Below are 25,682 nucleotides of genomic sequence, written 5' to 3'. Positions count from 1 at the left end.
CTCATCAAAATCTATATACACAGAAAACAAGTGAGGCATAAGAACTGGCAATTAATGAGTAAATAATCTCTCAGGAGTATGAAGTGGGAGAAGGTTGCTGTTTAAGTCTGACATTATACAGTATGTACTGTATATTAGAGCTGAGCCAAAGCCTTTATTTGTCACATATTCATTACAGCACAGTGAAATTCTTTTCTTCGCATATCCCAGCTTGTTAATGAAATTGAATAGACAATTTAGAACAGTTTACAGCTCCTTGTCTCACTCTTCATAACTCAGAGATTAAACTTCTGTCTACTGCTCAGGGTTTACAGCAGAAACTGTACCTGCTGTAGCTGTAGTGTCAGACCTTGGCCCTGACAGTAAACGCCAACAAAGAGAGCAAAACACATTTAGGTACATATACACATGATACTGAGCATTACAATGCTTGTAATTACTTAGGACAAAAAAAATAGTTCCGGTGGAAGATTTATCCTGACAATAAGTGAACTAAGATAAAAAGCACTCAAGGTTTTATATGTCATAAAGCACTCACATTACAATTACATTTTGGCTTAAAATATTTGAATCAATAATTAAATTAAATGAATATTGCAGTTCTGTAACAGTTGAGGATAGCAACTCACATTCATATCATTATAAAGGACTGCAGCATCACCCTCTCAGAAATCACGGTACTAATGTGGATCTTTCCTGGTTGCTGGGGTTGTACACTTATCTGTTATACCTTTAGTAAGTATCTTTCACCAGGAAATACTAACACATCCACTAACACATGACCATGACCACCTATCACCAACAAAACAACAGGACATAATGATGTGTTAAAATAATAAATAGTTACAGACTATTTTTTGTCACCAGTTGGCATTTATTTAGCGTGTGGTGTGTCCTCCAGAGTCCTTGTACTCTTACACAGATCTGTAGGAAACATTGTACACAGCTGTAAAAGCATCTGACCACCAATGTTAAGTATGACTAAGGAGACTATACTGGGAAAAGACTCAATTAAAAGACAAAATTACTCACTCAAGAAGAGTAGTGCTGAGTTAATAAAACTATAAACAATAAATACAAACAATACCCTTAATGATATACTTGTAAAAACAAAAGGCATTTTAAAACAGGTACTAATAGGAATAGGAACTAATCCCTCCCCTCTCCATACAGCAGAGGCTAGTTGCTAGGAGATGATCGCGTCACTTTAGAGTCACAGAAAGTGAAGAATTGAAGACCTGAGTCTTAATCACTCCTCGCAGTAGTTGACTGTTAACGGTTGGTATTTCAGCCTCAAGCAGATCTCCAGCACCCCGGTTCATTTACTGTGTCTCGCAATTTGAGCTACAGCAAAACATGAAATCTTTACAGAAGGAAGAAGTGGACTGCACTAATTTTTCATCACTATATTTCAATGAGACACAGATTTCAGTTCAGTGGAGCTCTGATGTGACATCTTGTCTCTTCTGGAGCATTGTTTACAATAATGTTTTCCTGAACATCTCAATACTTACAGTTCTAATGCTCTTCGCTTTTTCCCTGGTTGTTAACACTTATCTGCTCCTGGGACTGGAACACTCAGAAGCTCTTTCCTGGAATCCACGTTACATGCTGTTGAAGAACCTGATTGTGAGTGATTTGCTGCTAACTCTGACCATCAGTCTTCCAGCACTTTACTGCTTGCTGTGCCGTGAAACTTTGAGCTTCAGCTTCAGATGTGTAGCACAGTACTTCACGGTGACGGTGGCTATCATTAATTCACTTCTGACTGTTGCTTCCATGGCTTTGGAGCGCTTTGTGTACACATGCCATGGCATCCACTACCTGGGCATCATGACCAACATGCGAATGTACTGTTTTGTGATTCTCATCTGGTTGCTGGCTTTAACAGGTGCTGGGACGTCTACTGTCCTGGTGCTGATGGCCGGAGCAAAATTTGGTCACATCATTGCAGGGTTTGTGTGTGAGCCAGAAGTTGTCCAAGCCCAGCTCGAGCAGTCAAAGTATTTTGAGACATTCAACAAAATATTCGCTGGATCCATGCTTGTCTTCTGCATCCTCGTGTTCTTGTTCTCCTACTGCCGTATGTATCAGGAAGCCCGGCAGGTGCAGCAACCATTCCAGCAGGACAACGCCCGTGCCAGATGTACCATCTTTTTCTACTTTGCCATCTTTTTGCTTCAGTTATTTCCAAGCACAATTAAATTGATCATTATGTGTGGCATGGGTTTTGACAATCAGATGTATATGTTAATGCTAGTGTTGGTTCCACCATGTGTCAACCCAGTGGCATACGGCATCAGAAATAAGGAGGTGCGACAGGCACTGGGGCGTCTTTGTGGGTCAAGCAAGCTTAAAGAGCTATTTTGTCGGTAACCTGTGTATGTATGTACATAGCAAGATGTTTATCCAGACCCTTTCTGTCTTTCGGTCTGTTTTGCAGTCAGCTGTGTTTTTAGTGACTCTTGCTCAGTTATATACCTGCAGCTGAGTCTTGTGTGCTGTGTACATTGTGTCAGCCTTTCATTAATGATTCTAGCTATTTTTTAACATGTTTATAGCATGTTGTTTAAATATGCTACTGTAAGTGTCTATAAGAATATGTAAAGCATACTGAATATATACTGCACCATAAATTGGTTCTGTCATAGCTCAGAGTTTCAATTCTTAGCCTTCTGTGAAAGCAACTGGAAGACTGAACTCTCAGGACTATCAGGGAGCGACTGTTGGACCTTCAAGGAAGGATCTCAAATTTAAACTGCTCAGCTTCAGTGCGAAACTAGTCAAGGAAAATATCTCCTGGCTGACTGACTACTTTTGCGCTAAGCAGAAAAATGTGTAAATTTAATTTTGGGCTACTACTACTACTTTAATGTAAATAAAAATTAAATTACTGCAATTGTTTTATTTTCTAAATGGTGCTGCAGATACCCACAGTCGTTATGTATTAAAGATAAGTGACTATTTGTCTCAATATTTATGATTCTCTGTGTTTTATTGTTCATTGTCTAATTTCTTAATAAAATGTGAAAATCATTTAATTGTTGATGTGGTGACATTTTAGGACAGTGCTTTAACAGTTTCTTAGCTTCAGGACATAGGAGTGTCTGAGAGAGAGAGAAAGAGAAAGAGAGAAAGAGAGAGAGAGAGAGAGACACAGACACACACACAGACAGAGAGTGTCAGAGAGACGGAGGAGAGTGAGAGAAGGAGGAGAGTGAGTGAGAGAGAGAGAGAGAGAGAGACACAGACACACACAGACACACACACACAGACAGAGAGACAGAGGAGAGCGAGAGACGGAGGAGAGTGAGAGAGAGCGAGAGAGAGAGAGAAAGAGAGAGAGAGAGAGACACACACACACACAGACAGAGAGTGTCAGAGAGAGGGAGGAGAGTGTGAGAGAGAGAGAGAGATAGAGACAGACACACACACAGACAGAGAGACAGAGGAGAGTGAGAGAAGGAGGAGAGTGAGAGAGAGAGAGAGAGAGAGAGAGAGACACAGACACACAGACAGAGAGATATTGTTGAAGTAAAAGATATTATTTAATAAAAATTATTTTAATTCCAAAACCCCTGAAATAAAATAATATTTAATGAAACAGGAACATCAACAAAAGATCTTTTACTTTGTATTTGTATTTTTTGGGTCAAAATGGCCCCTTTTACATTTTACCACAGCTTAAAATGATTTTCCCTACTTTACAGTATGTATAAAGTATATGTGCACAATAAAGTAATGGCCTTATACAGTAAAGGTAAATTCAGACACTTTTGCTTGCACACAGTTACAAATGTAGCATTACAATTTCCTTTCACTGGAATTAAGAGGCCTAAACCTGTTCCAGCATGAAAATACCCCTGTGATTAACAGTGTGTAAATGGGGATTAAAAAAAAAAAAAAAGGTTAAGGTCGTCCGTTGCATACAGTTAACCTATTCATATGCATCATTTTTTTTTCTAATTGCACAGTTTTTTAAAAAAATATATTTTCTTTTAAATAGTTCATTTTTATTTTATTTTATTTTATTAAGAAACTATTTTGAGTTGTTTTGTTTATATCAAGCATTTCTAGAACCGAGCGAAATAGAACAGAGCTTGAAATAAGTATTACAGTGTGTTGCATTTAACATAGCTTACAATAATTATCCTTGAATGCTCCTCCAGTCCATAAGGTTAATAAGCCTTCTGAATGCACTTTCCAGCCTAATCATATTTTCCATACAGTCCCCTCAGAACGTATTGGAACAGCAAGACCAGTTCTATTGTTTTTGCTATACACTGAAGACATTTGGGTTTGAGATCAAAAGACGAATATGAAACGACAGAGCAGAATTCCAACTTTCATTTCCCGCTATTTACATCTAGATTGTTAAACAACTTAGAACATGGCACATTTTGTTTGAAGCCACCCATTTTTCAAGTGAACATGTCATGATTTTCGACCTCTTGGCTGGCACAGGCCGCGCCTCCCTGCTCTTCAGCACCGCCTTCAGGCCCACTGCTGCCGCAGCTCGGCCCTCCACTGCCAGGTTCATGGCTGCACGAGTTTCTCTGTGACAGCACACTATAATTTACGAGGCAAAAGCTCATTCTTTATTGCCCTTGGTTGCTTAACCTTAAAATACACACACTAATCTGGAGTTTTCTATTCAGAGAATGTGCACTCAGCTCCCATGGACTCAAGTCCAGACTGTCACATGATCAGCGGGTGTCCAGAAGTAAAGGTTTCATCCATGATCCCCTTTAACGGACATTATTATGATCAACGACATTTATACTTTTCCAGACTGACTCACTGTTTTAAAGCCATATATGCTCTGGTACACGCCATAAGTCAGATTGGTTTTCTTTTCTGTTCTTTTAAATGGATTTAATCACTACAATACTCACAATCTTTGAGGGGACCACTAATCAGATGCCATCTCCACAAACCAGAGTCAAAATTAAAATAGAATAGAAAAATTGATTACAAATTATGCTAAAATGAATTTTAAAATTATTGTTAAAAATAAAAGTAAATAAAAAAGATATAACACCATACCATTTATTATTACAGCTTTTATTCAAGGTGTTTCTTTATTCAAGAATCTGGTGTTCTTGGCTATGTTAATGGGTGGCTTGGCCTTGTCCCTTCTCCAGGATATCCCTCTTTAGCCTCTGGATTCCTGCACATTGCAGATGGCTCACGCTTTTGAACTCTACTGGAGATTTCCACTGTGACTTCCCTGAGGATACTGCTGCAGAAATAAAAAAGAAAGTAAATATGCTTTCTGAGTGATTTAAAACCAGGTGAAGAAATTTTAGCCATGTCAAGAATGCTGTACCTCACTGTAGATGATTGCAAATACAACTTTTAAGCATTGTGCATAAAGTTCTAATAAAACTGTTTGTATATTGTATAATAAAGTGAAATATCGCATTGACATAAGTATTCAGATCCTTTGCTATGACACTTAGAAATTTAGCTCAGGTGCATCCCATTTCTCTACATCATCTTTGAGGTGTTTCTACACTTTGATTGGAGTCCACCTGTGGCAAATTCAATTGATTGGACATGATTTGGAAAGACACACACCTGTCTAACAGCTGAACAAACAGAGCAAAAACCAATCCAAAGGTCAAAGGAACTGCCTGCAGAGCTCAGAGACAGGATTGTGTCGAGGCACCGATCTGGGGAAGGCTACAAAAAATTTCTGCTGCACTGAAGGTTCACAAGAGCAGAGTGGCCTGCATAATTCTTAAATGGAAGAAGTTTGGAACAACCAGGTACTTGTCCTAGAGCTGGTCGCCTGGCCAAACTGAGCAATCGGGGGAGAAGGGCCTCGGTAAGAGAGGTGACCAAGAACCAGATGGTCACTCTGGTTGAGCTCCAGAGATAATGTGTGGAGATGGAGAAACTTGCAGAAGGTCAACCATCACTGCAAAACTCCACAATCTGGGCTTTACGGCAAAGTGGCCAGACGGAAGCCTCTCCTCTCCTACAAGACACATGAAAGCATGAAAACATGAAGTTCAAAATTCACCCTTTTTATTTTTTTGTGGGCAGTGGTGGCTGGATGTTTAAGGCTCTGGGTTACTGATTGGAAGGTCGGAGGTTCAAGCCCCAGCACTGTCAAGCTGCTGCTGTTAGGCACTTGACCAAGGCCCTTAACTACATCTACTCCAGGGGCACTGTTTCATGGCTGACCCTGCACTCTGATCCCAGCTTCCTAGCAAGCTGGGATTTGTGAAAAACTGCATTTCTCTGGCTCTGTATTCATACTCTGCACAATGGCAATAAAGTTGAATCTAATCTAATCAGTCCATGGTTAGCTTATTTAACTTTATTTATATCAAAGACCTTTACCAATTAATTACTGACAACAATTAATTACTGACAATTGCTGCATAACGTACACACTGTTACGTTATACCAGAATAGATAATAATATCCCAAGAATAATGTTATTCTTAGGTGTTCCCTAAAATAGGCTATGAGAGTTTTGTAAAACATTACCGCCTCTTTTTAAAGAACAAACAAAGCAAATGGAAATTTGCTAAAGACCTTGTTTATGGAAAGTCTAACATGCAACTGAATCTGATCACCATGTTCTAGCTTACACAGTAAAGTACTGAAAACCAAGATAGTGAGTTGTACAGATATCTTATTCAAAATTTTTTGCCACATAGAAGCATGTACTATATGCAACACGGAATTACTCCAAAACACATGCTGCTACGTCCTGTCCTGTGTCAGATCTTTGACTTTTGTTTCTTTATTATCTTGGTCCTGCAGGCTCTGTACTTCTGTTTTCTGTGTGAGATATTCGATTTTCTTTGCTTTCTTAAGTTGGTCCTGCAGGCTCTGCACTTCCTTCTTTACCTTATCAATCTCTTGACCCTGGTCCAGTATCTCACTTTTTATTTTCCAGAACTACAACAATTTACAACAAACACATGCACGTATTAATTACGCTGTGTGGGTGTGACAAATCGCATCATGATTGACAGTGGCGTTAAACTGGATTTTAAAACGTGGCAGGTGTGTACTTTGTACACATTTCTACATGTAGCAAATCACTAAAACTATAGAAAAATAGCACTTTGTGGAACTGATTGCTGAACTGATTGCTGTTTCCCACATGCAGCTGGTTTAAAAAGCTACACTGATTGGAAAGAGACCTTTCACAGCCCTAGGTATAGACATTCAGGGCCCCTGTTGAAAACTGCCTGTATCTCCTCATTGTCCATTGACTCTGCTAATACTGTTCTTTTTCAGCTTTAAAAAATTGTGAAGTAGAACTACTTGACATGACCACATGCAAACTACTGTACTGAAAATGGTGTATACAAAATACAAAATAATCATAGCCAGATGCATATTTACCTGCCATAACCTATAGTATTTGTCACCTATTCCTGTCACCACAAATCAGTTTTTTCATATTGTTCTTACTAAATATTAAGTTGTGAGTGCATACCATATATTGAAACATAATATTTGTTTAAGTTATTGATTATTGTACCATATTTTTTTTCATATTACTCCATAAATTTCAAAAACACACCTGCTTCTCCAAGAGTTTCCTTTCCAATTCATTCTTCATGCTGGGCTTTTTCTCCTCCTGGAGCTGCTGTTCATATTTGTGGCTGATTTCCTTGAACTCAGAGTCAACTTTCTGCTTCATCTCCTTCTGGCTCTCCTCCAACTTCAGCAACTCGGCCAGTTGCTGTAGAGAGAAGATGGAGAAGGAGATGCACACTCCAAACATACTAATCCCAAGACTTAACTAAAAATGAATGCTTATTGACCCATATAATGCATTTAACTAGGAAGAATACTAGGAAAAGGAATTAGGCGGACTGGAACTCAAAAACCAGGTGAACGATTCAGCACTGACAGTTGTAGGACTTCAGAAACAAAAGAAGCAAACAAGAAACAAACAACAAATGACAAAACAAGACACAACTTAAGCTAACTAGATACAGATAACAATAATGATCAGGGGCATGGTCTGGAGATGAGGAAAACAGGATCCTAAGAGAAAGCAGAACAGCAGTGTGGCTTCCTTAGCTCCTGCAGCTTAGCCTCATAGGACTGTTTCATGTCCTCCATCGTGCAGAGATGGCCGTCCTCTTGCTGGTGCAGTCTCTCCTCATAGTTCTTCTGCATCGCCTCCATTCTCTGCTCCATCTCTTTGTGTTTCTTGAATGCTATTAACACAGTGTCTTCGTTGGGTTTGATCTGGGAACAAAATTAGCCATGCTTTTAAAAATGCATACTATTTTAGTGCATTAAACATTTTAGTGCTAGGAGCAGCCTAGAAATTTCAACAAAAAACATGAGTGCGGCTTATTAGATAGACTGAGACAAACATATTTTAGGCTGAGGGAATAAATAAATAAATAAATAAATAAATAAATTTCAGTTGAGCTCAAGATTAATGATTCACTGAATCTTGGAACCCAAATTCTGTGTTAAAGTATAATCAAGCCATACTGCATGGTGAAAAATAAAGAGAGACTGTTCATCCTTCATCTCTTTGTCATATTTCTCCGTTATCAAGGTCAGCATCTGGTGGTGAAAGACCTTCTGTTCCTCATTCTCAGTTTTCAGAACCTACAGTGAGATATATATCATTTTTATTGAATTATTAATCAATATGTAATAATATTTTGTACTCATTTGATACCTGATACTCAAGAATACATTAAAATCAGAAACAAATTGATTTAAGAAATCCTCATATGAAATTGAATTATATGGTTGTCTAAAATCATGATACATGCTATACTCTTACACTATTCATTATGTATTATGTACACCAACACATGGTGTTAAGTCAAAATTGTACACTACATCTCACTAAGAAACTAAGTTTCTCAATTTGAACCTTGCACCAAAACTAGACATAGTACATGACAGAGTTTATCTGAATATTTTCACACTGGCTTTGACGCACTTAATGTGTTACATCAATCCATAAATCATAAATTGATCAGTATCTACTGTCCTTGTCTCATTAATGGGGCTAAATTATCAGAACTGAGATCTCATGGTCTAACTTGGATTTGGCTTTTCAAAGTCTCAATCTCCTGGAGGAAATTCTACCTGATTTTATTAATCTTTGTCTTGCAGTCCATGTGATTGTAATTTAGCTTGTCCTCCTGGTCCTCTGCCTCTAGTGTACTCTGGTCCTGGAGGGTTTAACACAGAAAAATATCAAAGGCTGGAGCAAAGGTTCAGGATGAAACTTTGAGCATTTTATCCTGCAACTATGTTACTACAAAATATAAAATAAATAGCCATTACTAAGTAGAGAAAACCCAGAGGAAACCCATGGAGAGAACATGCAAAACTCCACACAGGCTCCACTCCGTCACCTGACCTCAGGATTGAGCCAGGGACCCTGGAGCTCTGAGGTGGCAATACGCCACTGCACTACGGTGAAAGCTTCTACTATAATGGGAACATCATTCTATCAGTTTCACAGAATATATAGTATGTCCTTTTTCTCCAGATAAGCCTTGGTACAGGGAACTACTCAATATAGTCTGTTTCTTTCACCATGCTCAACATGCATCCCTCCTGGTCAGTGATCCTCCAGATGAGCAGGGAGCTGTCCTCCGAGGCAGTCAGCAGGAACTGATTATCAGGTGTGATGACCATCTGCGCACACACAATAAAACATTACTGCCTTGGAAAAAAAAAACATTACTGCCTTGGACAAAATAGGGAATTGGAGAAATTGGAAAAGTTCATTAAAAGCCACAAGAACAGATACAACCATCATTAGGTAACTAAATCATTCAGTCAGGAGGAAGCATACACTGCCAAGGAAATGACAAACTTATTGTGTTCTTTGTCACTTCCATGGCTGGTATTTTCTGACATCAGGATGCTTCTTTGGTCATTATCTCTTACAGTGCATATCATTAACTATATATAACTCTTTCTGTTTTCTTCACTCATGACACCAATAGAACACAAATACATTGGTGATGGGACCAGAATGTGCCTGATGCTCTGTCTCAGCTTTCTCCTTCTGTAATGGATACTGCATGACTGTGACTTTTTTCCCCTTAAGGTTATTTTTTATATATGTAAATTAAATATAAAAAAACATAAAAATAAACAATAAAATTATCTCACAAATATATTTAAATTTTTATGACCAATTAATTAATTAATTAGTTTTGAACAAGATTTTGGGAATGTTCTATTGAAAAATATGACAAAATCAAAATAATGGGGCAATATAAACTGCCATAGAGCAAAAAAAAAAAAAAAAAAAAAAAAAAAAACCAGCTCTGGGTTTTAAAATGTCACCTATCATCCACTGTACCTATAGTGATGAATGTTCACATTACTTCCTGCAAGCTCCATGACAGAGACCAAAGAAATTGCAGGATATAGCATTAAAGGACAGAAGAAACCTGAGTATTAGGCCTTTAAGCTGTATAAACTGTGAAAAAAAATAAAATAAAAAAGCTGTATAAAATGTCTTGTAGGTCTACACTTCCCCAGGTTTCTCCTGCTGCAGTTTTAGTTCTCTCTCTCTCTCTAAACTCACATTTGACTTTGTCCAGCATTCTTGGGCTGAGTTAACAGCCAAAGTTTTAGCTGTATGGAGATGGTGAAGCTGAACTTTTGTTTAATTTCCATTATTTTCTGTAGTCTTTCATTTTGTTTGTTTGTTCAGAGGCCCTATGCAACATGTGGAAGAAATGGGCATCAACAGTAAGGAGGCTCTAAGTGCAGTGCAGTGTCTGGGATTAGTGCCATGGTACTTATACTAGCTCTTTAGTGTAAAATCCCCTTTGTGGATAGTGAGTGTGACTGTACGCCCCACAATGCCCACTTTCTCCACAGCTGCTGTGGGCCTTTAATAATGTTTCATTAGATTAGGTCGAAGCAGATTTAATAAACTCAAACATGCAGCCAGAATAACTCAAGAAGGTACTTGCATGGACTTGATTTCCACTGAAAATTTATGCAGGGAACTTTGGGGAATTGAAAACGATTTGACAAGAGGAATGGGCCAAAATTGATCCACAATGCTGCAAAAGCCATATTCTTTCATTTGCATGAAAATGCAAAAGCTTTTCCTCTAGGAATGTGGATGTTTTGGAGGATAGCCACACTGACCTTCAACACTGGAGACATCTGTGGGATGAAGAACTCTAGTCTTGATGATACGTTACCTCAGTCTTAGCTGTCATCTATTCTTGTGCTTTCTCTTCCTCTGACAAATATCTTGTAGGAACCCATTGTCTAAAGGGAAAGAGTGGAGAAAATTCTGTTAGCAGATCCTCAAAGAACTAATTTCAGGTTTTTTGATGAATATGGCTGACCTTTCTGTCCAAGTGATACTTCCTGATGGAACACTGGGAAAGAGAAAAAGCTGTTGAGTTTGAGGAACGTGCTCTCTGAATTTTGGCATGGATTTCATGCATGTATCCTTAAATGACTGTAATGGTAATAAGACCATTACTCTGGTCTACACCAGTAGGTGTGTTGGACTGGCAAAAAGAAAAATCCTATCTGTAAAACCTGCACCTGTAATACTATAATACTGGAGCAGCAGTGTCAGCTTGGCACAGTTACAAGGGTTTCAGAGACCTGCTGCGTGTACATGTGTATAACAACTAGCCAGACTTCCAGTATGAATGAACAAAATTTTAGAGAGCAAATGGCCAAAGTGTAGAAGATCTCAATTTCAGCACAGTGAAAGTGACGTCTGAGGTTCAGGTTTTACAGAGGAACATAAACTTTTTTTTTAATCAGGAAATTTCTTTATTAGTTCTATTCTTTCAAGTGACATTTCACATTTTGGTACACAGGTTGTACTATTTATAAAAAAATAACATTCTACAAGTACTTCTTAAAGATATGCAATAATTTTAAGGGTATATTTTTAAAGGTATTCCAATTCTAATGTGGTGGAGGAAACCTTTATCCTTCCTGTTGCACTGTGTGTTTCTTTGTGACTCTTGATTGCAAGATCTTCATTATCTCAGCAATGAAACCTAATCATGTCTATGTCATATGCCTGTGTGAGCAAACCAAAACTTCCTAAACCAGCACTGCATTCTCAACTGTTTGACAAGTTGTGTGTCTTTTCACCTTTATATGCCAAGCCACAGCCAAGACAACATCTGCTGTAACCCATCTTGACTCATGTCTGCCTAAAGAACTGAGCATCTTCTGAGCATATTCTTGTCCCCCAAGTTTGGTCATTTCATCTTCAAGACCCATTTCACCAATCCAACATTACTAAGATGCTTTTGAAAATAATTTTCCCTACTCTTTTCTGTCCCTGATGTACTTTTTTTTTTTTCCGGCATTTGGAAGACCCCCTTATCCAGAGCGACTTACAAAAGTGCTTTGAAGTTTATCAAAAATACATTCTGATACTGGCTCACTAGGTCACAAACTAGGAACACCACCAGTCCAAAAACTGTGTTGGGGAGGTAATAGACAAGTGCTCAGACAATACTTTTTTTTTTTTTTTTTTTGCTAAGTGCTAATTTAAGTACTTTATGAAGAGGTACTTTAGTCCTGCAATAATTTATGTCACATAATGGCTATGCACTTAAGCATTTTTTTGAAGAATATTAAACATATCTGATAAAAAAAAAAGCAGTTTTGAAAACAGCTCTCCTGTTGCTTCAATTTCTATGTACCTTAATCTTCAGGCAATCCCTTATCCCATGTAATGGCTATGCAAAAAAGTGTTTTTTTTTTTTTTTTTTTTTTTTTAATTTTGTTTTGCTTCAAGAACTGACAAGTACAGACAAGTTACAATCTTACTGAAGTCACTTTAAATTATTTTGGCAGACACAACTCTAGAGGTGCTACCCAGATACCCCATACTCCTGCAGCAGCGCCCATAAGAAATGTGAAAGCACACAATTATAGGCTTTCTCCAAATCCACAAAACACATGTAGACTGGATTTGCATACTCCAGTGCCCCTTCGCAGTGCACTTAATGGCTTATGCATGGTCTCATATCCCGTGCCTGAGGTTTGCAGAACACTTTTGGGGTCATCCGAAAGTATATTTCCATGGCCTTTCAGAACTCTTCTCATGCCTGCGCCTTTGCATCTGCAACAGCTTTAGCCACAGCCCTTCTGGCTCTCTGAGACCTCTCAACTGAATCAGGAGAACCCTCCATGAGCATTGCTCAGAAAGCAACTCAACAACTCCCCCGCTTTCTTTTTCTTCACCCTTTCCCCAGCATAGTGCACTTAGCCTTTATTTTAAACCTTTCACAGAGGCAATTAAACTTGCTCTTTGTGAGATTTCTCCCCTCAGGTCTATTCAATAAGGGTGACCCAAATGAGAGCATTAAGCGACTGGTGACCATTATACCCTGAGTTTCACCTAAGTACACAAGCCGCTTCACCACAAAAACACATCATGCCTCTGTACTCAAGCACATTCATATTAAGCACATCTGATTAAAAAAAAATACAGATACTGTATGTAATACAGATACGTAATGGCTATGCATTAAAGCTTTTTTTTTTCTTTCTGTTTTTTGTAATAAGATGGACTACTACTTTTTAGTTATTTGTTATTTTTTTTGCTACAAAACTGAAATCTACATTACCATATGTGTGACAAAGTACATCAACACTACAAAAGTGTGGAAAAGAGGCATATATTTTGAGTTTTGCTTTAATACTACGTTTTTCTTTATCTACTTTATCTAGTACAGGTTTTTGATCATTTTAATCCAAGGCTTAAAACTTGTGGAACAGATTTGGCAATTATTCAGAAAGTTTCTTTTTCCTGTTTGTAGATTGATTTATACTTATTCAACTTATAAATTCAATTACCTTGAGGAAAACACAGCTGAACTACGTCCCAGGGCGTAAAGTAGCTCACAAGTCTTAACCAGTCACTACAAAATATGTTGCAATCATTTGTTAGCTTCAGATTGTGCTATGAAATAAGACCTACACATATATTAAACACATCTTAATCTCACACAATACAGGTAGTCCCTGGTTTCGTAGAGTTGGGGCAGTGCGTGCATGATGGATGGGCGACCATGAGGACATCTTGAGATGTTCCAAGGCAAAGCAATCTCATTTAATCTAACAAATATTCAATACTCCATAATACACATTTGTTCAATACACTCCATATCAATGCCCTTGGTTTTGGAATGGGACGTCCGCCAAGCTCATTTAGATGTAATGGTCAGGTGTCCACATACCTTTGGCCATATAGTGTAACTCATCTGTATCGGGGGAAGAAAACTGAAATGGACATGCAAAAAAATCTTTTTTAGTGCATCCTATATCAATGACAATAAGTAGAGGATTCCAGTACCCCCACCACATCAGTTTTTATTCTCTTGACTCAGATGATCACTGTCCCTTCTTATATCACTGTGGAAATAATCATTATTGAGTAATTCAGTGAGTTTCTTCAGTTGGATAAATATCTCATTAGCATTCAAATTTATTTTTTTCATCACTTCATCTTGCCCTCCTGATTTCTACAGGGTCAGCGATGAAGTGTGTGTGTTGCAGATCGTTTGACAGCTGGTACTCTTTTAGTGTTATGTTCATTCACAATATCACGTAACCAACAACTTGATCAAAGAATTACATTCACCAGGTTAGAGTTTTGTTTTTAATTCAAATGAAGATGTCACCAAAAAAGTTTTTTCTGAGGTAATGGTGGATTGTCAAGATATGCCAACACTGTACATAGAAGGGAAGCTTGTCAAATGGAAATGAAAAGATGTAGCTATCTGAAAAAAAAATACATAAATTTTAATATCAATTCATAGTACAACATGCACTGTATTTTTATGTTAAAATGCCATTCTTCATTATTTAATTTTTTTTTGCTCCTTCTTGTGCCTCAGAAACATTAGCCTCTCAGATCCCATTAAATGCACCAGGTGGCATCAGAATTGAGGGAGAATGTGTGCTTAATGGAATACACAGTGTGTGTGTGTGTGTGTGTGTGTGTGTGTGTGTCAGAAATCACTATGTTTTAAAAAGCTCCTCTCTGTGTTTTATTAGGTCTCATAGTAAGAGATGTTACTGTGACACAATGTAACAGTAAATGGACAAACATGAAAACATTATAAGACCTGTAAGACTGATGAAGTTGAAATAGATATTGTAATAGACAGTAAATAGGGTGTCAGGTAGGACTGCAGTATTAATATATTTGAACCTTTATACACTTTACAGATCCAGTGTCCTCTTAAGGTAAAATCTCAGCCAGAGGTCACTGCACATCAAAGACAGCAGAGAGACTTCAGCGCTCTGCTTGTGCAGGTCTGAGGAGTGTTGTGTGTCATTGGGGTTAATTATCACGAGCTGTCTTCATTTTTAAATAAATAAAATTAAAAAACAAGCAGGGACTAGCCATACGTCAAGGTCAAAACGGCCAGATATTCCTATCCTTGTGGGGACATCCAAGATATAAAAACAAAGTAACAAAGTGAAGAAAATAAGTTTGCTCTGGGGAGTTTACAGGAAATATAAATTTAAAAAATGAAATTGACCAAGATGTCTAGCATACTTACCACACACACACACACACACACACACACACACTTACCACACACACCAAATTGTTAAAATATCCCAAAATGGCATGTGAAACAATCCTAGACTCAACTTTAAATGCAGCCTAATAGATGAAAGGAAAATAACTAAAATGAATATCATTATACTATTTGTTTGCCATGTATTTTTATTCATTTATTTTTGTTCTAGGCCAGAATGACCTAGGCCAGGCCAGTGGGCGGGGCTTGTCGGTTTCTAGGCAACAGAGTTACAGCCGTTAGTTTCCGGAAGTGTAAACCGAGCAGATGCTTCATATCCGCGGATAAACTACAAGAAATTAAACTATTTATCTGATTATATTTATATATTTCATTGTCATTATATCAGGCTGTAATGGTAAAAAAGTAGTAGTTTAAAAAGAAGAATAAAGAATTAAAGATTTAACGAGAATGATGGACCTTTAGGTTTTTATACTTCTATTGAGCTAGCGAGTAAAAAAGGAAAGAAAAATACCTCAAAATGTGAAACAAAACAAACTGATAAACGGATAAAAGTGTACAGGTAACGTAACCTTGCTTTTTCTTATTTGAAGTTTAAAAGTAAGCTGGAAAGTTTTGCCTTTTAATCTAACAGCAGACCAATTCGCGCTAAACCTTGCTTACCTACTTACTTATTTACCTACCTATTTACTTACTTACTTATCCACTTACCTACTTACTTATTTACCTACCTATTTACTTACTTACTTATCTACTTACCTACTTACTTATTTACCTACCTATTTACTTACTTACTTATCTACTTACCTACTTACTTATTTACCTACCTATTTACTTACTTACTTATCTACTTACCTACTTACTTATCCACTTACCTACTTACTTATTTACCTACCTATTTACTTACTTACTTATCTACTTACCTACTTACTTCTCTACTTACCTACTTACTTATCTACCTATTTACTTACTTACTTATCTACCTACCTACTTACTTATCTACCTACCTACTTACTTCTCTACTTACCTACTTACTTATCTACCTATTTACTTAGTTACTTATCTACTTACCTACTTACTTATTTACCTACCTATTTACTTACTTACTTATCTACCTACCTACTTACTTATCTACCTACCTACTTAGTAACCTACTTAGTTACCTACTTACTTACCTACCTACTTAGTTACAAACCTACTTACCTACTTAGTAACCTACTTACTTACTTACCTACCTACTTAGTAACCTACTTAGGTACCTACTTACTTACTCACTTACTTACTTACCTACCTACTTAGTTACATACCTACTTACCTACTTACTTACATACTTAGCGATAATCATATTCATAACAACAATAAATCAGTTTGAGAAGATGTTATTAGAAGTGTAATGTTTATCTTTAAAGAAAAGGGTGATGGAGAGCTATGAGGAGTTCTGCTTGAAGAGCCTGGCCCTCTTGCACGCGGAGAGGAGGTGCAGCGCGCGACACGGCCACACGGAGGCGCGGTCCGCCATCTGCTTCCACGGCAGGCACGCGCTTCTGCCCAGGGTAAAACAAGCCTCGAGTGATTGATTTATTTATTTATTTATTTATTTATTTATTTAAGATATTTTGTGATGTATTATCAAAATGCATGAATTATATGACCTTGAAGGACATAAAATATCACATTAACAATCTTATAAGACCGCTCTGTCACAATCTGACACAATCGTGCATTCAGATGTCCTTAAAGGTGTAATAGTCCATTTATTTTTTATTCCTTACACGCACAAATAACCTGGAAGATATGTAGAACATGGTAAATGCAGCAGAAACAACAACAACAACAACAAAACCAATGGTTAAAGTCGTGTCCTTATCAAAAGTGTCTAAAGTCGCTGAGAAAACCTGTTTGAAAATCGGACTTCCGGTCCGGATGCGCCTACCGTCAGTCGTTTTATAGATACTCTGCGGACCATTGTAGATCCTGAGGGCGGAGCTTCATGAACATGGGCGGGAATCATTCAGATGATAATCTTATTTTAATCTTATCTTATCTTACCTAATTTTACCTAATGTACCTTTAAGATCAACACACGTGGGGTTGCCTGAAACACTGAGGGGTCATAGGAGTTTTTTCACCAACCATTATGTATTTATATATGTAATATAGATTTTTGAAAATTATAGCTAGAACTGTCGCATTATTTATTATGCCTTAAATGTTCTAAACCAGTGCGAGAAACGAATGCTCCATGCTCTGTATAAAATAAAATGGGCGGAAAGGCACTACATGAGCCCGTCTATTTAATAGCATTTAGGTATTATGGGATGCAGGGTTGAGTACTCGTGTGTGTATTAAATCGAAATAGAGATCTATTTGTAGCAGATGAGATGAGATCCACACTGACATTAATAAGCTGCAGTGCACCGCACAAGCTCAGACCTGTCATTAGGCATGGTGAGTGCAGAGCGCCTGCAGTTGTGGGCTCTTAGGCACAGTAATTCATAAAAACATTGTTAAATGTGTAAATATAAACCCATGTGCTATCTTTAATACTGTATATAGCAATTAAAATGATAGATATAGGTGTTTTTATGCACAAACAATATCAGTGATTTTTACTGTACCTAGCATTCTTTGGATTATAAACTTATTTACAGTATTTACATTTTTAAAGTAGTAAGCCTATAATTTCTATATTCTATAATTTCTAGATTCCCATTAGGATTTTTTTTTTTTGCAGTGGATGGCTATGTAGTTGGGGTTACAAGAATTTTCTCTTAAAATGGGGTCACTGGACAAAAACGTTGGGAATCTCTGCCAACACTTCTTAATAATAATCATTCTAATCATTAAAAGAAAACATTATTAAAATGTTGGAAATTATAATTTTCTTTCTTTGTGACACATTTTGAGTTGAGAAGAGCTGTTAGAGTATGTGTTAAAATGGCCAGGAAACATCTCTGTTTTTACAATAATTGCCAGAGTCTATTAATATACATCTATCTGTGTATAATAATGGCCCCATGTCCATCAGGGGGGAACTTTAGTTAGAGGAGCTGTGTGTGTTGTCATCACCTAGATCTTACCCCCCGGCTCTTAATGCATGGTTTTTCCTCCTGGAGCATCAGTGTGAGTTTGAACCTTCTGTAATAGTTGCATATGAGTCCCTCAGTTGTCCTCGGTGTGAAAAGATGGATCTCAAAATCATACAGTCATCGTTGGAAAGGGTTCAAATACACAAAAAATGCTGGAAAACCAAAGAATTTGTGGCCTGAAGGATTTTTCTGAAGAACAGCAGGCAGTTTAACTGCTCAGGACAAACAAGGGACTCTTGAACAACTATCAGTAAACAAAAAAACACAGCTGTGGATCATTCAGGTAACAACACAGTATTAAGAATCAAGGGGATGTAAACTTTTGAACGGGTCATTTTTATAAATTCAACTATTATTTTCTCTTGTGGACTGTATGTAAACATCTTTTATGTGAAATATCTTGTTCAGGTCAGCACTAAATAAACAATAACATGCATTTTGTATGATCCCTCTTATTTTGGTAAAATAATAAACATTTTGCAGATTCTGAAAGGGGGATGTAAACTTTTGACCTCAACTGTATATACAAGGTCAACACAGTGAAAGAACAGCTACCGAATGCAAATTCAACGCTTGGAATCAACTCCAGACCTTTTATCGCCTTAATTGGTCATGAAATGAGGAATCAGGCCACACCAGAAACACCATGAAACTGCTTATCAGTCAACCGTCCACTTACTGTTGAGCCTGTGAAAATGGAGGGACTCCTTGAGTCAAAGTTGAAAGTCTACACTTCAATCCTATCATGATTGCTTCATTTCAAATCCATTGCGGTGGCAGACAGAGGGAAAATTACGAAAATTGTGTCACTGTCCAAATAGTTATGGATCCGACTGTATGCCAGTGAGTAATTCGCTGTCTGTGTGTTTCGTGTGTGTGTGCAGCTCAGTGAAGAGCAGCGTGTCGAGATGGCTGAACAGAGACAGAGAGCAGTGCAGAGGGAGTGTGAGAGACACACACTGAGACTCGGGTCTCTGCTCGATCGAGTGCAAGATGTCATCAAACATGTACAGGTCATCTCAACACCTCACTTAACACTTACTACTGTACACACACTAAACCCAGTGTACTGAACTTTGCACTGCAACTTTGTACTGAACATTCTAAACACGCTTTTCCTAAACTATTTTGCCTAAAAACATTTGTATTGCTTTTAAAGAATTCAGGAGACTATGCTTCTATGGTTTGGGCAGGTTTATTGAACAGTTTCACATGCTCAGTACATGTGCTCAGTGTTACTCAATGTGTTAGTAACAGATGGGATAGTCAGTCCAATTAGTGAGCCATCTGGAGAGAGTCACAACATCCAAGTTTATGTTTATTGTCATAACATACCAGATTACTTCCTGGAGTGGTCAGGAATAAACTAGTTCTTCTGACCTTGATGAGTTCTCTCTTTTCAACCTTGATGTGATGACATGATCTAATTTCTTTGGCCTTTAACTCCCTTGTAGCTTACAAGGACTCTTTAAGTGTGTTACATTAAAGGTCTTTTCAAAGAGAAAAAAAGAGAGAAAAAACAGTCTATAATCACAGCTCAGTAAATGTCACCAATTTTCTTGCATGTTTTCATGGCACTGTACATTGTGTGTAGCACATCTTTTATCAAAGCCAAAAAAATGCACATGCACGGAAAAACTATTTAGCTTAACTATTTAGCTATTAAAAAAAAATAACATAAAGCACTACACTTCACCTGTACAACACAAATAACTGACATTCTTTAAAAAAAAAAAAAAAAAGGGTTGTAATGATTCAAAATGATTTGACGATTACAAAGAACCTCCACAGTTCCAGTTTTCCAGCTCACCAGAAATGGCAAGAGGTTCAACAGTAAAACACATAAATTACATTTACGCTTCCATTTGCAGCTTTTGACGATTTTGACAATGCCATTATCCAGAACGACATACAGAAAAACATATTCTGACAAATGACATCGCTAGTACAAATAGTTGATAAGGCTAAAATAAATGAATGCATCATCATAACCTCCAAACATCAGAAAACACTTTGTGAAACTGTTTGAATTTGGATTTCGAGAAGGAAAATACAAATTCGCTTTGAGAAGTGGGATCCTCATTGGGCTGACAGGTAATGTGTGCTTATTGTTTTCCCCCTGGCCTAACTTTGCTTTACAGGGAAAACAAATTAACCTTGGGTCATATATCAGAATATACCTCACACAATCAGTGTAATGACTACAAACAGCTTACAGCAATGAAAACAAGACTAGGCAACTTTAGTTACGCCGGATCGCTATCAACAGCACAGCAGTATGGGATCTGAGGTCTATGTCCAGTTAAAGTAAATCTTGGATTGTATGATAGCATTTGATTGGTTTTCTTGTCTTACTATGAAGAAGAACAGAGCTACTGTAGCTAGAAAAGGCAAACACAAAAACATTGCTTTCACTCAAACAGTCCACAAAGCGACAGGTGAGTGCAGCTTCATTTCCTATGCAAGTTTGTAGCACAGAGCTGACAGAAACAGCATTTAAGTTTAGGCAGAGTACTTATTACTCAGTAAAGCAACACACCCAAATGATAAGTTAAGTAAATAAGTAAATTTCTTGGACTAATCCTATGGGGTGTTTGATGTCAACCTGTCTCAACTCTTGCTTTTAACAATGTTCGGCACAAAAAGGAAGGGTTTAGGGTTGCAAGGGCTCACACACCTTTAGCTACCTTACCAGCTACCTTACAATTCGTCTCTGCTACCACACATAAAGGACAGCATTTCTGACAGAGAACGAAATAAATATGTACTATTTTTCACATTCCCTTTTCAATAAATCCCTGCACCTGTATTACAACTGGCTCGTAGTTTGTTCACAAACCATAGTAACCACAGCAAAACGTGAGAAACAGAGAAGCATTACCTTTCCCTACCTGTATTCTGACAGATGCCTTTTGCGAGATATCTGGGATTTGGGGGAAAAACTAACATGGTAGTGAAGTTCCTTGCAACTCTTCTTCACTGACCCCCATGTTAGGTGTATACTGCCACCTACTGCAGAGATGTGCATTATAACTCCAAACTTGTATTTCATGACCTAAAATGAATATTTTCTTTTCTTTGCAGTTGCGGAAGGTGCAGGATGATGAAGTTAACGAAACTGTAGAAGCCTCATGCTCCGAAAGAACACAAATAGAGGAGCAGCCACACACTGGCCTCTTCTTAAACAGTACTGCACAGCGGAAAGAGACCCTACAGCTCCTGAACAGCCAGATGGAGAGAGTGGGGAAAAGAGGAGAGGAAAAAGGAGAGGAAGAGTTTCAGCCAGGCTGTACTGGAGAGATCCAAGTAGGAAGTGAGGATTTGAGACATGTAGAGCTGCAAAGTGACAAGAAAAAGCAAAGGGAAGAGCCTGTCTCTGATAGGGAGAATGAAAGCTGTAGAACACTGGAGCATGTACAGGTGATGGAGTGTAGTAATTGCTTGGATTGTAGCTCTGATGTTGATCCAAGGTCACCTGATTCATCACTGACTGGACTTTCTATTTGTGCCAGTGTAATGGGCTCTTATGCCCGGTTACCGAGTCCACCGATCCACTGTTCACGCAAAATGCTCATCTCCGTTCCCATTAACGAGTCAGAGGTCCATCCTCATCACTTTAAAGAAACATTTAAAAACTCCAGCCGAGGAGTGACAATTTCTATAGAACAGTCAGCTTTATCAGCATCTTCTGGTGCGGAGTGGAACTGCAGCTGCTCTGACCTAACAAAGACAAGCTGTAATTTACTCATCTCTTCCACTCCCATTAGCTTAACGTCGAGCAGACCAATCTGCGTGCTAAACACAACCCAGCCAGAGATCCTTAAAAAAAAGAAAACCCAGCGTAACCACTGCACCACCCATCAGCGCATCCCTCCAGCTCCGCTCAATCAGTCCTACGATGTGGAGAGTCCGTCCCCGACACTGCTCAGGCCACAGATCAGCTCAGGCCCTGAGGCCTCAGAAACCTTCGTTAGACACAGGCTGGAGCTGGTAAGACGTCCACAGCACAGAATGAACCAGGAGCACTTGGCTGCAGCTGATACCCTCCAAGATAAAACAGTAGGTCAGTGAGAATTAGAGCTTAGTAGAGTTTAGTAATGTTCTTGTAGTTTAATTTCATAGATATGCATACTGGAGCACAGTGCTTATAAGTGAGTGTCCCATAGACTTGCAGTGATTTTCACCAAATTTGCCAGGTCTTTTTTGGTGAAATTTTTGTTTCCTGCAAAGTACAAAATCACATTTTTCTTAATAACTTTCAGTTTGTTTTTACACTGGTGGTGCAGTGGGTAGTGTTGCATCCTCACAGCTCCAGAGTCCTCGGTTTGATCCTGGTCTGAACTTGGGCTACTGTGTGGGGTTCCTCTGCATGTTCTCTATATCTGTATGCACAGGTTTCTTCTGGGATCTCCAGTTTTCTCACACTTCCCAAAAATATCCTGGTGGGTGAATAGGCTTACACTAAATTGGCCTAGGTCTGAATGAGTGTGTGAATGTGTGTGTGCATGGTGCCCTCAGTGTAACCAGGGCGTATTCCCACCTCGCAGTGTTCTGAAAGCTCGACCCTGAGCAAGATTAAGTCAGTTTACACTCATACATTCACTCTGGCTAGAGCAGTGCATTTGTCTCAGTACAGCCAAGTCACCTTACTCGCCTTACCTAGAAACCTAACCCAATCAACCAGTATGGACACCATTGCTGCAATGAAAGTTAGCATAGCACATAAATTAGTCATTTAATTGGGAACACTAATATATGTGTATGTTCATTGTACAGTTAAAGACTATAATTGATTACAAATATTTTTAAATAAGTACATTATACATTATACATTTCTGTAACCTGTGTTCTGTTGTAGGTGATGTCCAGGTATTAGAAACACCATGTGAGCATTTGAAAGAACAACACACTCTCCAGCTCTCTGACATACCCAAAACACAGGACCAAGAGACACAGTGCCACCAACAGGTCTATCACACAACCTTGGATTTTAATAGACAGCCTAAACTTTCTAAAACATGCTTTTGTAAAATTCGCATGGCAAAAATCAGTGGTGAACACAGGACAAGCAACTGTTACTGAATATTGAATATGGAAGGTTTGATAGATTCCCATATGCATGTAAAAGTGGTTTACCAGGAAAAAGGGGTGAGGTGTGTAAGATTGGGGACCTCTCTGAATTTAGATATTTATAGAATCGGTACTTCTCAATGAGAATCTAGGCTGTCTGTGCCCTTTTTTGTTGTCTAATAGCACTTAAAATATCCCAAATACTAATTATTATATAGAAAACTGTCATGGTCTTCAAAAAATGCTTGATTAGCAGAAACAATTTCAAGGCTTATTGTATGCTGGGTTTGTTTACATGCACACTAATAATGCAATCACAATTTAATCTAATAATTAATTATTAACCTAATTATTATTTTATTTAATTATTAATCTAATAATTAAATAAAACATCTAGATTTTAGCCCAGTAATTGGGGGTAAACAGTGTAGGTGTACCATAATCAGTCCTTTTTTCTACATTTCTGCAAAATTAGATAAAGAGAGGCTGCAGTGGATGCAGTAAACACTACAGCTTGAAGAAGGACAGTAATGTCATTTTAAAAAATGACAGCAGTGTAAATTTTACCTAACATCCTTCTTCTACCATGGGCTTATTGTTAGATTGCAGAGCAATTATGTAGGTGTTTATCGCATGTATTTGTAAAGAAATGTGGTTATTGACTAGCTTACACAGAGACAGAATGTTCTTATAATCACATTTCTGAAGTGGTAAGATCAGAAAGTATTTATGATTCTCATTTTAGTTCGATTTAGTTTCAGGAACGGCAGAAGGCAGCATGTTGTCTAACTGCTGCAGCCCGAGGTTTCCTCACACGCCGTCTTCTCCAGACCGAGAAGATTAAACAACTGAACAAAACCATTCAGGTAGACAAACGCATGCACACACTCACATATGTTTAATCTGGTGAAATACGCAAGTTTTATCAGCTTTGCTTGTGTGTTTGTGTGTTATGCAGGACTCCAGAGAGGTCATTCGTTTTTTTCAGGTGGATACACACCAGAGGAGAGCTTCTTTCACTATGCAGGATCTCAACCTGCAGCACAGAGTCAGAGCACAGGTAACACACACATACACAGTTTGCCAGTTGTGTTACACCACTCACAGAAAAACGAGTTGCTAAAAAACTAATTAATTTAAATTAAAATTAACAGGTGAGGAGGTTGAATCTTGTGTTGGACCAATCAATGATCTGCAATGTGTCAAGCTTCTCTCAAGTAGTTTCTGGTCCATAGAAATGTACCACTTTTTTTTATGTGCTATTATGTGTCTGTGTGTTTCTGCAGCTGCATGCAGCCATGCGTGATGTGTATGAGATCTTTTTTGTGTGGCCTGTGACAGACAGAATTGCTTTACTGCAACAGGATCGAAAGCTGCACAGTGAGAGGAGGGTAAAAAAAAAGGTATATATACACACCCACACACAAACACACACACACATATGCGTGCACACACACACACACAGGTGCAACAGTACAGAGAAAAAAGATTATATACTAAGCACACACAGATAATATGAAAAAAAAAACCTGACACATACAAGACCAAGGACACACTTGAATGTTTATGCCACAGGAAAAAGATAAGCGTGATCAGAACCCACCCCGCCAGTCCTCTGTTACCCAGAATTCCTTGGGCCGCATGAGACAGAGGTAAACACACACACAAGATATACAACACCATTAAATAACCTATATTACTGTGTCTTTTTTTAAAGCAAAGCTAATAAATTGTGGTTAAAAAAATGCATTACTTTGTAAACACTACATTCATATTTTCTCTCCTGGTAGGGTTCTGCAGCCGACTCAGAGCCAGAATGCACCGATCTTTTCTCAGAAACTCAAACCAGCGTGAGTGTGCTCATTAACTAGTTAATCTTGAGTTTTATGATTTATAGAGTTCTCTGAGAAACTGAGAACCAATCAACAGCTACAGTACAGTACAAGAGCCAGATGATGGACTGTATTTTGCTGAACAGAGAAAATGTGAAGCAATG

General features: G+C 38.1%; 1 protein-coding gene and 1 long non-coding RNA gene across 6 annotated transcripts in view; one reads left to right on the top strand and one right to left on the bottom strand.

Annotated features, from left to right (window-relative positions):
- Nucleotides 1–4,168: 4,168 nt before the first annotated feature.
- On the bottom strand, nt 4,169–21,700 carry LOC113527335 (uncharacterized). Of its 5 annotated transcripts, none has more exons than XR_008303007.1 (7): nt 21,508–21,700; nt 11,340–11,372; nt 11,134–11,259; nt 9,097–9,654; nt 7,553–8,604; nt 5,581–5,983; nt 4,169–5,242 (listed from the first exon to the last, which is right to left on the bottom strand). It is a non-coding gene; the product is annotated as an uncharacterized LOC113527335 (long non-coding RNA). The 5 variants fall into 5 exon arrangements; XR_008303008.1 differs by lacking the exon at nt 11,340–11,372 and having other exon boundaries at nt 7,553–8,229; nt 8,485–8,604; nt 21,508–21,698; XR_008303006.1 differs by lacking the exon at nt 11,340–11,372 and having other exon boundaries at nt 21,498–21,700.
- Nucleotides 15,806–25,682, top strand: part of LOC113527334 (uncharacterized) — an 11,701-nt gene continuing 1,824 nt past the window's right edge. The window contains exons 1-10 of the mRNA XM_026915023.3: nt 15,806–16,089; nt 16,937–17,080; nt 19,501–19,629; nt 21,701–22,679; nt 23,475–23,584; nt 24,442–24,552; nt 24,645–24,746; nt 24,973–25,089; nt 25,262–25,338; nt 25,477–25,536. Coding sequence (XP_026770824.3) covers nt 16,946–17,080; nt 19,501–19,629; nt 21,701–22,679; nt 23,475–23,584; nt 24,442–24,552; nt 24,645–24,746; nt 24,973–25,089; nt 25,262–25,338; nt 25,477–25,536 — 1,820 coding nt within the window. The 5' untranslated portion in view covers nt 15,806–16,089; nt 16,937–16,945. The remainder of the gene's footprint in view (nt 16,090–16,936; nt 17,081–19,500; nt 19,630–21,700; nt 22,680–23,474; nt 23,585–24,441; nt 24,553–24,644; nt 24,747–24,972; nt 25,090–25,261; nt 25,339–25,476; nt 25,537–25,682) is intronic.

The sequence above is a fragment of the Pangasianodon hypophthalmus genome, chromosome 12 (assembly GCF_027358585.1).
Source record: "Pangasianodon hypophthalmus isolate fPanHyp1 chromosome 12, fPanHyp1.pri, whole genome shotgun sequence".
Classification (NCBI taxonomy): domain Eukaryota; kingdom Metazoa; phylum Chordata; class Actinopteri; order Siluriformes; family Pangasiidae; genus Pangasianodon; species Pangasianodon hypophthalmus.
Note: the sequence above shows the minus strand (reverse complement) of the source record. Positions and strands in the feature narration are given on the sequence as shown.